The sequence below is a fragment of the Diabrotica virgifera genome, chromosome 3 (genome assembly GCF_917563875.1).
Source record: "Diabrotica virgifera virgifera chromosome 3, PGI_DIABVI_V3a".
Lineage (NCBI taxonomy): Eukaryota > Metazoa > Arthropoda > Insecta > Coleoptera > Chrysomelidae > Diabrotica > Diabrotica virgifera.
The window spans coordinates 182,152,087-182,164,613 of NC_065445.1; the positions used below are offsets into that span (position 1 = coordinate 182,152,087).

A 12,527-nucleotide genomic window follows, 5' to 3' on the forward strand; every position below is an offset into this window, starting at 1 on the left:
ATAATATTTAATATACACGGATTATACAAGTCCAGAAATGGACTAAGAAATGGAAGATAGAACTTAACGAATCCAAATCAAGCCACATAGTATTCACTAAATGTCATAGCGATTCTCCTCAAATATCACTCGATAATGCTCCCTTCCAACGGTAGATACTGTAAAGTACTTAGGCCTACGTATGGACAAGAGACTCAGTTTAAAAACTCATATATGGAAAAAAAGAAAACATCTTGATACCATAGGTATATAGAAAATACTATTGGTTGCTCGGAAGAAAATCCCAGTTATCGTTGAGAAATAAATTACTAGCATACAATGCTATACTCAAGCCAATTTGGACGAACGGAATAGAGTTGTGGGGCACTGCTTCAAAATTCAATCAAGCAATCATGGCCCGATTTCAAAACAAGGTGTTACGAGCAATAACTGATGCGCCGTGGTTTGTAAGCAACAAAGACATCCTACAAGACCTTCAAGTGCCAACTGTGAGTGAAGTGATAGTGTCACACAGTGATAAATATTTACAGCGATAGAAAACCACCCAAATGTGTAAGCGCTAAATTTATTAGACAATAGTCAACAAATTAGACGCCTTAAGCAAAAATTTCCATTAAATTTACCATTCTTAGCTTAAGAAACACTAATTGTAAACGTAATTGTAATACTCATGTAGAGTAAATAGTTATTGAAATATTTCTCTTCGGGCCATTGTAAATTTCAACAAATGTGTTTATGGTCTGTTTTTTTAGACTGATTGCACAGTAAACAAACAATAAAAAAACGGATTATACGACATATGACAGAAGCTCGAAACAAATGACTGAATGAAAAACCCTATAGGGAACTTGCATAAAATTTTAAATTCGAAAAAAATTTTATAAATCACAACGGAACATAATTTAAAACATAATATATCAAAGATAAAAAAGTTGTTTTTGTGTTCCGTTTGGCTCCTAAAGACGATTCTAAATTCAAATTACAGTCGAACCCGCTTATTAGAATACCGGTTATAGGAATATCCCGCTTTAAGGAATAGAAAATAAGGTCCAAACCGTTTCAACTAGCCACCAATGATCGGTTATTAGAATATCTCGGTTATAGGAATACTTTTTCTTGGCACGAAGGCAGGGCCGGATTTAAGGGAGGGCACGCTGGGCAGCTGCCCGGGGCCCCCACATTTCGGGGGCCCCCACAAAGTTCCAAACATAAGAGGTTCATTTAAACAGATATTGGCAGGAGATACGGGAACAATGTATGACAAGTATAAAATGAAGGAGCGTAGGAGTGATAATATTGAATTGTTCATGGATATCTTTTTGACCTTCCACCGGGTGACTGTATTGCTTCGTTTGTAAATTCTTATCAAGTGATGAGAAGAGAATTTTGTGATAGGAAACATGCAGATGCAGATAGTAGGCTTATGGATCACAAAATGTCTAAAGCACACGAAAGAATTGGGCGTATTGATACTGAAGTAGCAAAACAGGCCGAAGAAATAAAGAATTATTGGAAAATGGTAACTCAAAGACTAATTTTAGTGTTATAAAGTTTATTTGTGAACGAGATTTAGCATTTCGCAGCGAAAAGGAGTTGTCGAGTTCATCACAAAATGAAAATTATTTGAAAATACTCCAGTTATTAGCTGAATATGATCAATTTTCGAAGCACCATATTTTAATAAATATTCAGATATTGGAAGCGGACATGTCAACTATTTTTCATTAACCATATGTTAGGAAATTGTTGTACATCTGATGGGTCAAAACGTGTTAAATGAAGTAGTTTCAAGGATTAAGAAGTCAAAATATTATTTAGTTCATACAAATCAATTAACTGTGATATGTCGTTACATAGAAGGTTTCACTCCTGTTGAAAGGTTTACCATATTTTTGCCAAATCGCCGTCATAAAGCAGAAGATATAATATTTAGTTATCTAATGATATTTTTGCAAGAACATGATATCGATCTGAAAAACTGCAGGAGACTGTCCTACGTTAATGCGTCAGTTATCAGTGGAAAATACAATGGTGTTCAGGCTGAAATTATAGAACAAAAAGGCACATATCCATATGTGGGTGCCCCGTGCTCGGTGTAGCTGCTTAAATGGATACGGCATGCGCTCCCCTACATATAAACAGCAAACCGGTTAAATCACTGGTTGGCGATCACCAACGTATCCACTATGTGGAGCTGCTACACCGAGCACGGAGCACCCACGTATGGATACGTACCTTAATATCTTGGAGTTGTGGATTCCTTGTGCCGCCCACTCTCTAAATTTAGTTTCAAAAGCTGCAACTGAGTGTTATCATGCATTAGCATAGCACCGCATTCTTTAATTTCTTAGAAAAACTAGCTATATGTATTTTTCACTTCCTCTACATATAGACACAACTTAACAGAATGTTTAAAAGCTGCGTCTTAAAGCGACAGCAATACAGACCGTGCCAAAAATATTATTGTTCCTAAAAGAACAAATACTACTAGATGGTCATGGAGGTAATGCCGCAAAAGAACTAGTTAAAGGTTATAATCAGATTAAAGGAGCATTATCCAAAATTTCGGAAGACTATGAGCAACAATTTAAAACTCATTGCAAATGGTTTATTGTACCTATAATCGAATGTGTTTACTGGAAACAGAGAGGATATCAGGGAGGACAAACAGCACAAGTCGTATTCTTTAAGATCCAAATACCTTAATTCAGGAGTGGCAGCACAGATCACTTATACAAATTTTACAGTCAAGACGTGACAATTTCGAAAGATATGAGAACATCGGGGAAGTTTAGAACTCAAAATTTTATCGCTATTATAGATTACGTCTAAGTCAGAGGCTTTCTGCATATGATTCCATCCATTCCAATTTCGGATTTTTACATCATTTTGGAAAATTTTAAAATTTAACTCTGAATGAAATTGAAGCTCACTCACTAAAGCTTACCGACATTTATAGCAATGATTTAGATGAAAACTTATGTGTCCATCTGGTACAGTTTGTAAGATTCTTCAATTCATTTAAAGGGGAAATCAGCTCATCAAATATAAGCAAATAATTTCAAATGTATACCAACTGCTAAAAAAAATAATATGAATGATGCTTTTCCAAATCTTGAGGTGACACTTTGTTAATATTTAGTTCTGATGCTAACTAACTGTAGTGGTTAGAGATCATTCTTAAAATTTAAGTTAATTAAAAATCGACTTCGGTCTATGATGGGCCAAGAGTGTTTGACTCATCTCTCTACAATGAGCATTGGCCACGATGTCACGATGCAATTTATGTCCCACATAATCAAGAAATTTTCAATTAAAATATCTCGAAAAGTTCCTGGACTTTAACCATACATCTTACTATTATTTTTAATATCTTACTGTAACAAGTTACAGCTCTTGTACTTTCTAGTAATTAAAAATTATATTTATAAAAGTAGATCAATATTTTTTTAATGGTAGGAGGTAGGGCCCCCACACCAATTCTGCCCAGGGGCCTCCACAGGCTTAAATCCGGCTCTGGACTGATCATATTACCTGTATGCACGCCAATGGTGAATATAAAATTTTTAATTGGATGTCAAAAAATTTGCAATAACTATCTGTTAAAACCTACCAAATTTCATTTGCATATCTCAACCGGTTTTAGGGCAATAAAGTAAATCGTTAGTTTGTAAAAAAAAATTTACATCCCGTATCCCGGAAAGGAAGCATTTGCGGACATACAATTATAAGGCAAACTGTCATTTTTTAATGCAGAACTAGCCCTTAAAGTTTCTCGCACTTGTTTAGAAACACCCTGTACTGAAAAAGAACATGGCTAGTTGTTAAAGTACCTAACTTTTGTATTATAGAACGTAAGCGAATCAATCAAAAAACAGAATGTTAAGAAAACCTGAGGCTATAGTCGGGTATTAATTCCAGTATTTTATAAATGCTAGGTTATTCCACAGGGTGTTGCGAACTTTGAGAAAAAATAACACAGTTTGATTCGTACACCCGGTATACAATGAAAATTTACCTGTTTAGCAAAAATGTTATAACAGGGATATTGACAAAGAATAAGGCTATAACATATTCAAAAAATCACTTAAATCGGAAAACAGGTTTAGGAGATACGCGACCTCAAAAATTACCTATTTTTTAGGGTGCCCGTTTTCTATGACGCGCAGTGTATATAAAGAATACCTAGTATTTTTTTAATGGCATGGGCTATATGTCAATTAGCCAGTCACAGCATGAATACTAGGTAAATCAAGAAGAATAAATATTTAAAGACCGTAAGTCCATAAAATATCAATAACTAAGAAAAATTAGTTCAGTAGCTGTTGAGACGTAATTTAAGTACTGAAGATAGTACTAAGCTAAGGTAAACTAATTATAGCTCCCTTTCAACATCATAGGCGTGTTCAAAAATGATCTACAAAAATTTAATAACAATAACAATAATATAAGAATAATAATAAACAAGACGGTGAGGTCCCCAAAGTTCCATAGCAAGTTTTTTCTTTGTTTTTATCTTCCGCGGCTCCCTACTCGATTCGAAAACTGCCTTGCTATGGACTGGAAAATGTAACTTGTCTTTCACAAACAATACAAAAAATTTCGGTGACCAAACCAACCCCCTTTCTTATTTTCGGTACCTAATGACATTGGGAAATTGTAACAAACTACTGAAAATTAATTTAAAAATGTGGTAAATACTATTAAAAAGCTAATTTCATTTTAATCATAACAAACTGTTGATATAATACCAAAAATCTACTAAAAAATATGGCCTACTGAATGTAAAAAGAAATATCAAAAATATATCTAAAAAGTAGAAATCTACTGAATGTGGCAACGTTGAGCTGTTACGTAGAGTAGAACACAAAATAAGTACCTTTTTTCTTTGTCCCGTGGCGATTATGATAGAAAACGATACGTCTCGACTCGACACTTCACTTTCTGGCGAACGCCATAGATAAGGTATACAGGGTGTAACAAAAATACAGGTCATAAATTTAATCGCATATTCTGGGACCAAAAATAGTTCGATTGAACCTAACTTACCTTAGTACAAATGTGCACGGAACAAAAGTTACAGCCCTTTGAAGTTACAAAATGAAAATCGATTTTTTCCAATATATCGAAAACTATTAGAGATTTTTTATTGAAAATGGACATGTGGTATTCTTATGGCAGTAGTATTTTAAGACACCCCATAAAAATTTTATGGGGGTTTGGTTCCTTTAAACCCCCCCCCCCCAAACTTTTGTGTACGTTCCAATTTAATTATTATTGTAGCGCCATTAGTTAAACACGAGTTTTTTAAAAAAAATTTGTCTCTTAGTACTTTTTCCAAAAGTCAGTTTTTATCGAGATATTTGAATATTTGTCAAATCCACCACATATTTGTATATAGTTCAGAGAAATAAGGAAAAAAAATATCGTGTTGGTGACACATCCCCCTCCAGGCTGAAACCAAATTTTTCGAGTAATATGGTCATCTATAATAATAACCTATATGTTTCCTGCAGCCGATTTTGATGATATACATAGTTATAAACAAATGAAGATCAAAAAACGGTAAATTTTCGCTTTTTTCGTCTCTTACTAAAAAATTGGGCATTTCAAACAAATTTGAGAGTAATAAACTCATAAACCGTATAAAAAACTTCAATATGGCGTTCGCTGAATATGTCTATCCTTATTGGTTACTTAGAAAATTGCCAAATAAATCATAAATTTTGAGTTTTTATAAATATTCATAACTTATGTAAAAATTAACTTAGAACCTTCTTATTACATGGAATGCTGAGACTTATGGTGCTTAAATTACACCCTAAATTCCAAAGCAATTGGTCAAATAGTTTAAAAGTTATTTAATTTGTTTTTCCAAAATTAATTTTTTTTGCAACACTGTAAGTCAGAAAATGATGAAGTTACAGTAATATTTTGGATAGTTTATTTTAGAAGAAAATTTACAGTATTAATTTAATTTAAAAAAAATGACAAAAAATAATTATAGATATTGCAAAATAATTTTGCAAAAACATGTGAATTAAAAAAATGGGGGGGCTAACTTTGTCCCTAAATGTCCTAGAACAGTTGTTTTTCTTTCTATATGTGTATAAAAATTCAGTCTTTCTAAATATGAAAAAATAATTTTTCTACGGGTAACAGTTAAAAAGTTATTCTAATTGTTTATAAGTAAGCAAAAAATGGACATGTTTTTGCAAAATAATTTTACACTGTTTAAAATTATTTTTTGTCATTTATTTTTAATGAAGGTAATAGTATAAATGTTCTTCTTTCATAAAATGTCCGAAGTATTATTGTAACCTCATAATTTTCTGACTTATAGTGTTGCAAAAAAAATGAATTTGGGAAAAATAAATTAAATAACTTTTAAACTATTTGACCAATTGCTTTGAAATTTAAAATATAATTTAAGTACAAGAAGTCTCGGCATTCCGCGTAATAAGAAGATTCTAAGTTAATTTTTACCTAAGTTACGAATATTTATAAAAACTCAATATTTATGATTTATTTTGCAATTTTCTAAGCAACCAATAAGGTTGGACATATTCAGCGAATGCCATATTGCAGTTTTTTATACGATTTATGAGTTTCTTACTCTCAAATTTGTTTAAAGTGCTTAACTTTTTGGTAATAGACGAAAAAAGCGATAATTTACCGTTTTTCGATCTTCATTTGTTTATAACTATGTATATCATCAAAATCGGCTGCAGGAAACATATAGGTTAATAATATAGATGTCCATACTACTCAAAAAATTTGGTTTCGGCCTGGAGGGGGATGTGTCACGAGAAAAACCTTATTTCTCTGGACTAATATGGTAAAGTACGATTATGGAGACTTGGTAATAATATGAAAATTTATAATTTATGATTTACATGTTTAAGTATATTTTGAACCATATTAAAAAAGAAGCCACATCTCGATAAAAGATGCTTTATCAAAAAAATACAAAGAGGCAAAAAAGTTTTAAAAACACTGTGTTTAACTAATGGTACCGCAGTAATAGTTTAATTGGAACGTACACAAACGTTTGGGGGGTTTAAAGGAACAAAACCCTCATAAAATTTTTATGTAAACATATTAAAAAAGAAGCCGCAACTCGATAAAAACTGCCTTATCGAAAAAATACTAAGAGGCAAAAAAGTTTTAAAAATGTTGAATTTAACTGATGGCACCACAATAATAATTTATTTGGAACGGACACAAAAGTTTTGGGAGGTTTAAGGGAACAAAACCCCCATAAAATTTTTATGGGGTGCACAAATTTCATTATAATTTTTCTTTAACATGTTCTTTCCATAAGAATGCCACATGTCCATTTTCAACAAAAAATCTAATGGTTTTCGATATATTCAAAAAAATCGATTTTCATTTTGTAACTTCAAAGGGCTGTAACTTCTTTTGTGTGCATATTTGTACTAACGTAAGTTAGGTTGATTCGAACTATTTGTGGTCCGAGAATACGTGGTTTAATTTATGACCTGTATTTTTGTTACCTAATAGCCATTCGGGGTCGGAAGAAACATATAATCACTGCCAGAATTGAGAACAAGCTAGAAACATGCCAACCTAGAGAACAGGCAGGTTTCCGTCCTGGGTATGGTACAAATGACCATCTAACTTGCCTAAAGGTCCTAATCGAAAAAACTATGGAGTACAACCGGCCGCTAGTTCTAGTATTTGTTGACTACAAAAAAGCCTTTGACACTATCGAAATGGTAGCCATCTTAAGAGCTTTGAGAGATTGTAGAATCGACTACCGATATTCCAACATTATTCAACATATATATGCAAATGCCACAACAGCAATAAAGCTCTACACCCAAACTCAAAAAATAAAACTAAAAAGGGGAGTTAGACAAGGAGACAACATGTCACCAAGACTATTCAATGCCGTAATGCAGCATGCATTCCAGATGTTAGAATGGGAAAACAGAGGTTTGAATGTCGATGGCGAAAGCTGAACCACCTACGATTTGCAGATGATATAGTCTTAATAACCGACGACTTAAAGGAAGCCCACGAAATGCTGCAAGAACTACAACGAGTTTCTCAAAAAGTAGGGTTGGAAATAAACTTTGGGAAAACTAAAATGATGACCAATTTAGTAACTAGCGGACCACTGACACTAGAAAACTGCCATATCGAAACAGTTCACAAATACATCTATCTGTGCCACGAAATACAAATAAGTAGAGACAACCAAACATGCGAATTATTTCGAAGAATAGCTTTAGGATGGCAAACTAAGAGACGTGTTCAAAGAAAACATCCCAATAAAGCTAAAAAGAAAAGCATTTAACCAGTGCGTACTTCCGGTGCTTACTTATGGAGCTGAAACACTGACATTGACTAAAACAACAATAAGAAAACTACAAGTAGCACAACGAAAAATGGAAAGATCCATACTTGGCCTAACTTTGAGAGACAGAATACGAAATGATGAGTTACGGCGAAGAACTGGAGTGGAAGACATCATAAAGCGCATTACGAAGTTGAAGTGGAAATGGTCAGGACACGTCGCAAAACAAAGAGACAACAGATGGACAAGGAAGATCTTAGAGTGGAGGCCAAGGGCGGACAAACGAAGTCGTGGAAGACCACCTACCAGATGGACCGACGATATCAAGAGAATAGCGACAAACTGGATTGCAGCTGCCCAGGACAGAGAAGGGTGGAGACATCTTGAGGAGGCCTATGTCCGACAGTGGACAAATTTGGCTGTGTGATGATGATGATGATGATTTTTGTTACACCCTGTATATAAGTAGGAACGCTTCGAGGCGAATATTTTGATGCACGGAATACCAGTCGTATAGAAACAAGTCGATTGATAGAAATCTACACCTCTCGGAATCTCAGTCCAGGAAGGAGGATGCCAGCTCTATTTTCTGTATGATCTATTTCTCTAATTGTCTCTTCTTCTTCTCAGTTTCTTTCATTTGCAATCTCAATACTATTTTGTGCTCTTCTACGGTTAAGTTTATAGATTGCTTTTAATAGCTGTATAAAGCAACTGAATCGATTATTGTTGAAAGGGGGTAAACGCCCTTTTCTACTACTTTTTGAGTTACAGTAAAAAACTCTCCTCTCTTTCTTTATCCACGTCATTTGGTGTTGAAAGGAAGCAAGCATTGATGCATTGCATGGATATAGTTTATACCGCGAAACTGCATTTAACACCAAATGACGTGCATATAGAAAGGAAGAAGGGTTTTCTACTATAACTTGCAAAGTTGAAAATGGTGCTTACCCTCTTTCAACAACAAACGATTCAATTATAGAATAGAATAGAAATATGCTTTATTGTCACTGAAATTTTTTACAATTTTATGGACAAAGCTTACATACAGTCAAAAGAAAAATAATATCAATACCAACTACAATTTACTAAAATTAGATAAATCGTCAATATACAGTATAAAAGCAAAGACAAACAATGTATGGCAAAATTTATATAAATTGCAAATTGAACAACAAATAAAATACAACATTAGGAACTGACAAGTTTAAGCTACTGCGTACGAAACCCAATTTTCTTAGTTACTCATTAAGAAATTCTTCTATCGAATAATATGGCCTTTTAGATAGATAGGCTTTTGTCATTTTACGGAACTTTGGGAAAGATGTTGCAGATTTAAGTTGTAACGGGAGATGGTTGTAAAGTTTTTTTGCGGAATATAATATAGATTTCTTTACTAACTCAGTGGATGGGATCGGTAAATAAATATCAAAGATTGAATTTCTGGTGGAGTAAAGATGATTGGGCCTTACTGGAAAGGTAAAGATGAAGTTGTTTACGAATTAAACAAACCGTTTCTAGAATATAATATAAAGATGGAAGTGTTAAAATTCCGTTATCTCTGAAGTAACTTCTGCAATGTGTAGATCTTCTGACGCCAAACAGATATCTTATTGCTCTTTTTTGCAATTTAAAAATAACATCAAATTGAGCAGCTGTACTAGAACCCCAAAAAGGGACCATTTGAGGTTGCTGTCTAAAAAAATACCAAACAATTTTACAGAATCAACGGTACTGATCTGGCTGTTATTAAGAGACAAAGGTTGAAGAGCTCCTTTATAGGATAGTGGTACTGTTTTATCTACGTTAAAAAAGAGTAAATTAGAGTCAGACTTGGTCTTTATCGTCAGTAGATCCGAAGTTATAGTTACATGAAGAGATGCAATAGTTGAATTGCTCCAAGTGATACTGGTATTATCAGCAAAAAGAAAAAAAATTACCTTTGATTTTTAAATTAGTGATGTCATTTATAAAGATAAGGAACAGAAGAGGACCCAATACTGAACCTTGTGGTATTCCACATACAATGTTTTTGAGACTAGAGTCAGTATCATTTGCTCTACCTAGTTGTTTCCTATTATTCAAGTACATATAGGATTGGAGTCAATTCAAAGAAATACCTCGAATTCCATAGAAATTTAGTTTTTTAATCAAGATGTCGTGATTTACACAATCAAAAACTTTGGCATAGTCACAGAAAACAGTGGCAGTATAAAGATTATTGTTTAGTGCTTGGTAAACCTCATGTACAGAAAACATGGCATCAGTGGTACTGAAAAGCCGAACTGATCTTGTGATAAAATGTTGTTATCAACGATAAAGGACATAAGTCGAGTTTTAATGAGTCTCTCAATAATTTTGGAGAGTACCTACCGGTAGTAAGGCAATACGTCTATAGTTTAAATGTATAATATAAATGTATAAAATGTATAGTATAAATGTGTCAAGGTAGTGAACTCCATTTGCACATTCTAATTATTATAAAGATGACAGATGCACGGGAATTCTTTTTCCCGGATTTGCTACATATTTTACATTTTACCAATTTATTTATTATTAGATATGGAAGTTAAAACGGAAATTAAAGAGGAGTTTGGGGAATATGAGCAAAAATATGAGGAGAACCAACTATCCACAGCAATAGACCTTGGAGAATGTAAGGATGAACCAGTGGATAGTTCAGGTGAGAGTAACATGAATAATAAATCAGTGTACGGTAGAATCAGTAAACTTTAATCTCCATTTTAAGCAGTATTTACTATTATAGTAGTTGAATAATTTTGAGGTAAAACTAAAGAATAAGTTGTTGAATCTTCATTGGTTATACAGAGTAACTACAGTAGACTCTCTCTATAACGAACACAAGTATTTTACGAAGTTTAACTTATTAACCAGGTACATTACGTGTCCCATGAAATTCCTGTTGAACTATAATCACAGTATATAGCTATAATCCTCTATATCGAGGCATATTTAGTTATAACGAGGGAAAATGAGATCGAAGAACATATTTCTTGACCTGTTTTTCCTGGTGGTGGCTATAAATAAATACCCCAGCTGCCTGTATAAAGAAATGCCTAAAATCTGTGTGCTTATTGTAGTCAGTGGTGTAATAAACTCCACTGCCTGTCAACTTCTTCCTGTTTATCCACCAACTCTTTTTCAAAAGTGCTATTCAAACAATATTTAGCTAGTTAGTTAGTTAGTTTTCTTTATTCCAAAAAATCACAAATTTACAATAAATATAATTTTAACAAAAATATTTGTACATGAACAATATGTGATTTTAGCCTAAGCGTTGGAACCGTCAGATCATTAAAATTTATTAAAAAGAGTTCATCCAGACTATAAAAAACATATTGACCTAACAATTTTTAATTTTTTTTTTTAAACTTACATATTGAAAGTGCTTTAATCCCAGTGGGCAAATGGTTGTATACTTTAATACCGGAGTACAATGGACCATTTCGAGTACGTCTATAATTATAATTGGGAAGAATTATATCTTGCCTGCGTGTATTGTGACTGTGTATATCAGAAGGTTTTAACAATTCATGTCGTTTTCTATGTATAAGTAGAGACATCTTATAAATATAAATATTAATGAGCGTCATTATTCCATGATCTTTGAAGAGAGGTCTACATGAAGTTCTATTTGTTAAGTTGAATAGTGCTCGAATTGCTCGTTTTTGAGCCACAAATGTGGATTCTGCTGTGCTAGCCGCGCCCCTAAATTCCGCACCATATTGCATAATACTTTGAAATTGAGCAAAATAAACTATTTTTGCCACACAAAAATTTGTATTTTGTCTAATTGCTCTTATGGCATATGTAGCTCTGCTGAGGGTTTTATTAAGTTCAGTTATGTGGTAACTCCAATCAAGTTTGCTGTCTATGTTTATGCCTAAAAATTTAATTGTATGACAAGAAGTAATGCTTTCTTGATCTACTTTAATAACAACATCTTCCACATTTTGATACAAATTAAAACGGATACTTTGTGTTTTACTAATATTCAGAACCAATTTATTGGCGAGAAAGCAGTCTGATATCTCTTCAACTGTAGTAGCGGCACAGGATGTTAATGTATCAGAACTATCGCCTTTAATTACTATACTCCTATCATCTGCAAAAAGTGAAAATGTGGTATTCGGGAAACTAGCTACCAAGTCATTGATATAGATAAGAAGCAGTGTTGGTCCTA

General features: G+C 33.3%; 1 protein-coding gene across 2 annotated transcripts in view; it reads left to right on the forward strand.

Annotated features, from left to right (window-relative positions):
• The window catches only part of LOC126881432 (zinc finger protein 227-like), a 159,983-nt gene that overhangs the window by 89,455 nt on the left and 58,001 nt on the right, over window positions 1-12,527 (forward strand). The window contains exon 2 of one of the 2 annotated variants that reach the window (XM_050645706.1): window positions 10,884-11,006. The exons of the other annotated variant lie outside the window; for it this stretch is intronic. Within the exon in view, the coding sequence (XP_050501663.1) occupies window positions 10,884-11,006 (123 nt within the window). The remainder of the gene's footprint in view (window positions 1-10,883; window positions 11,007-12,527) is intronic. 2 annotated transcript variants of the gene reach the window in all.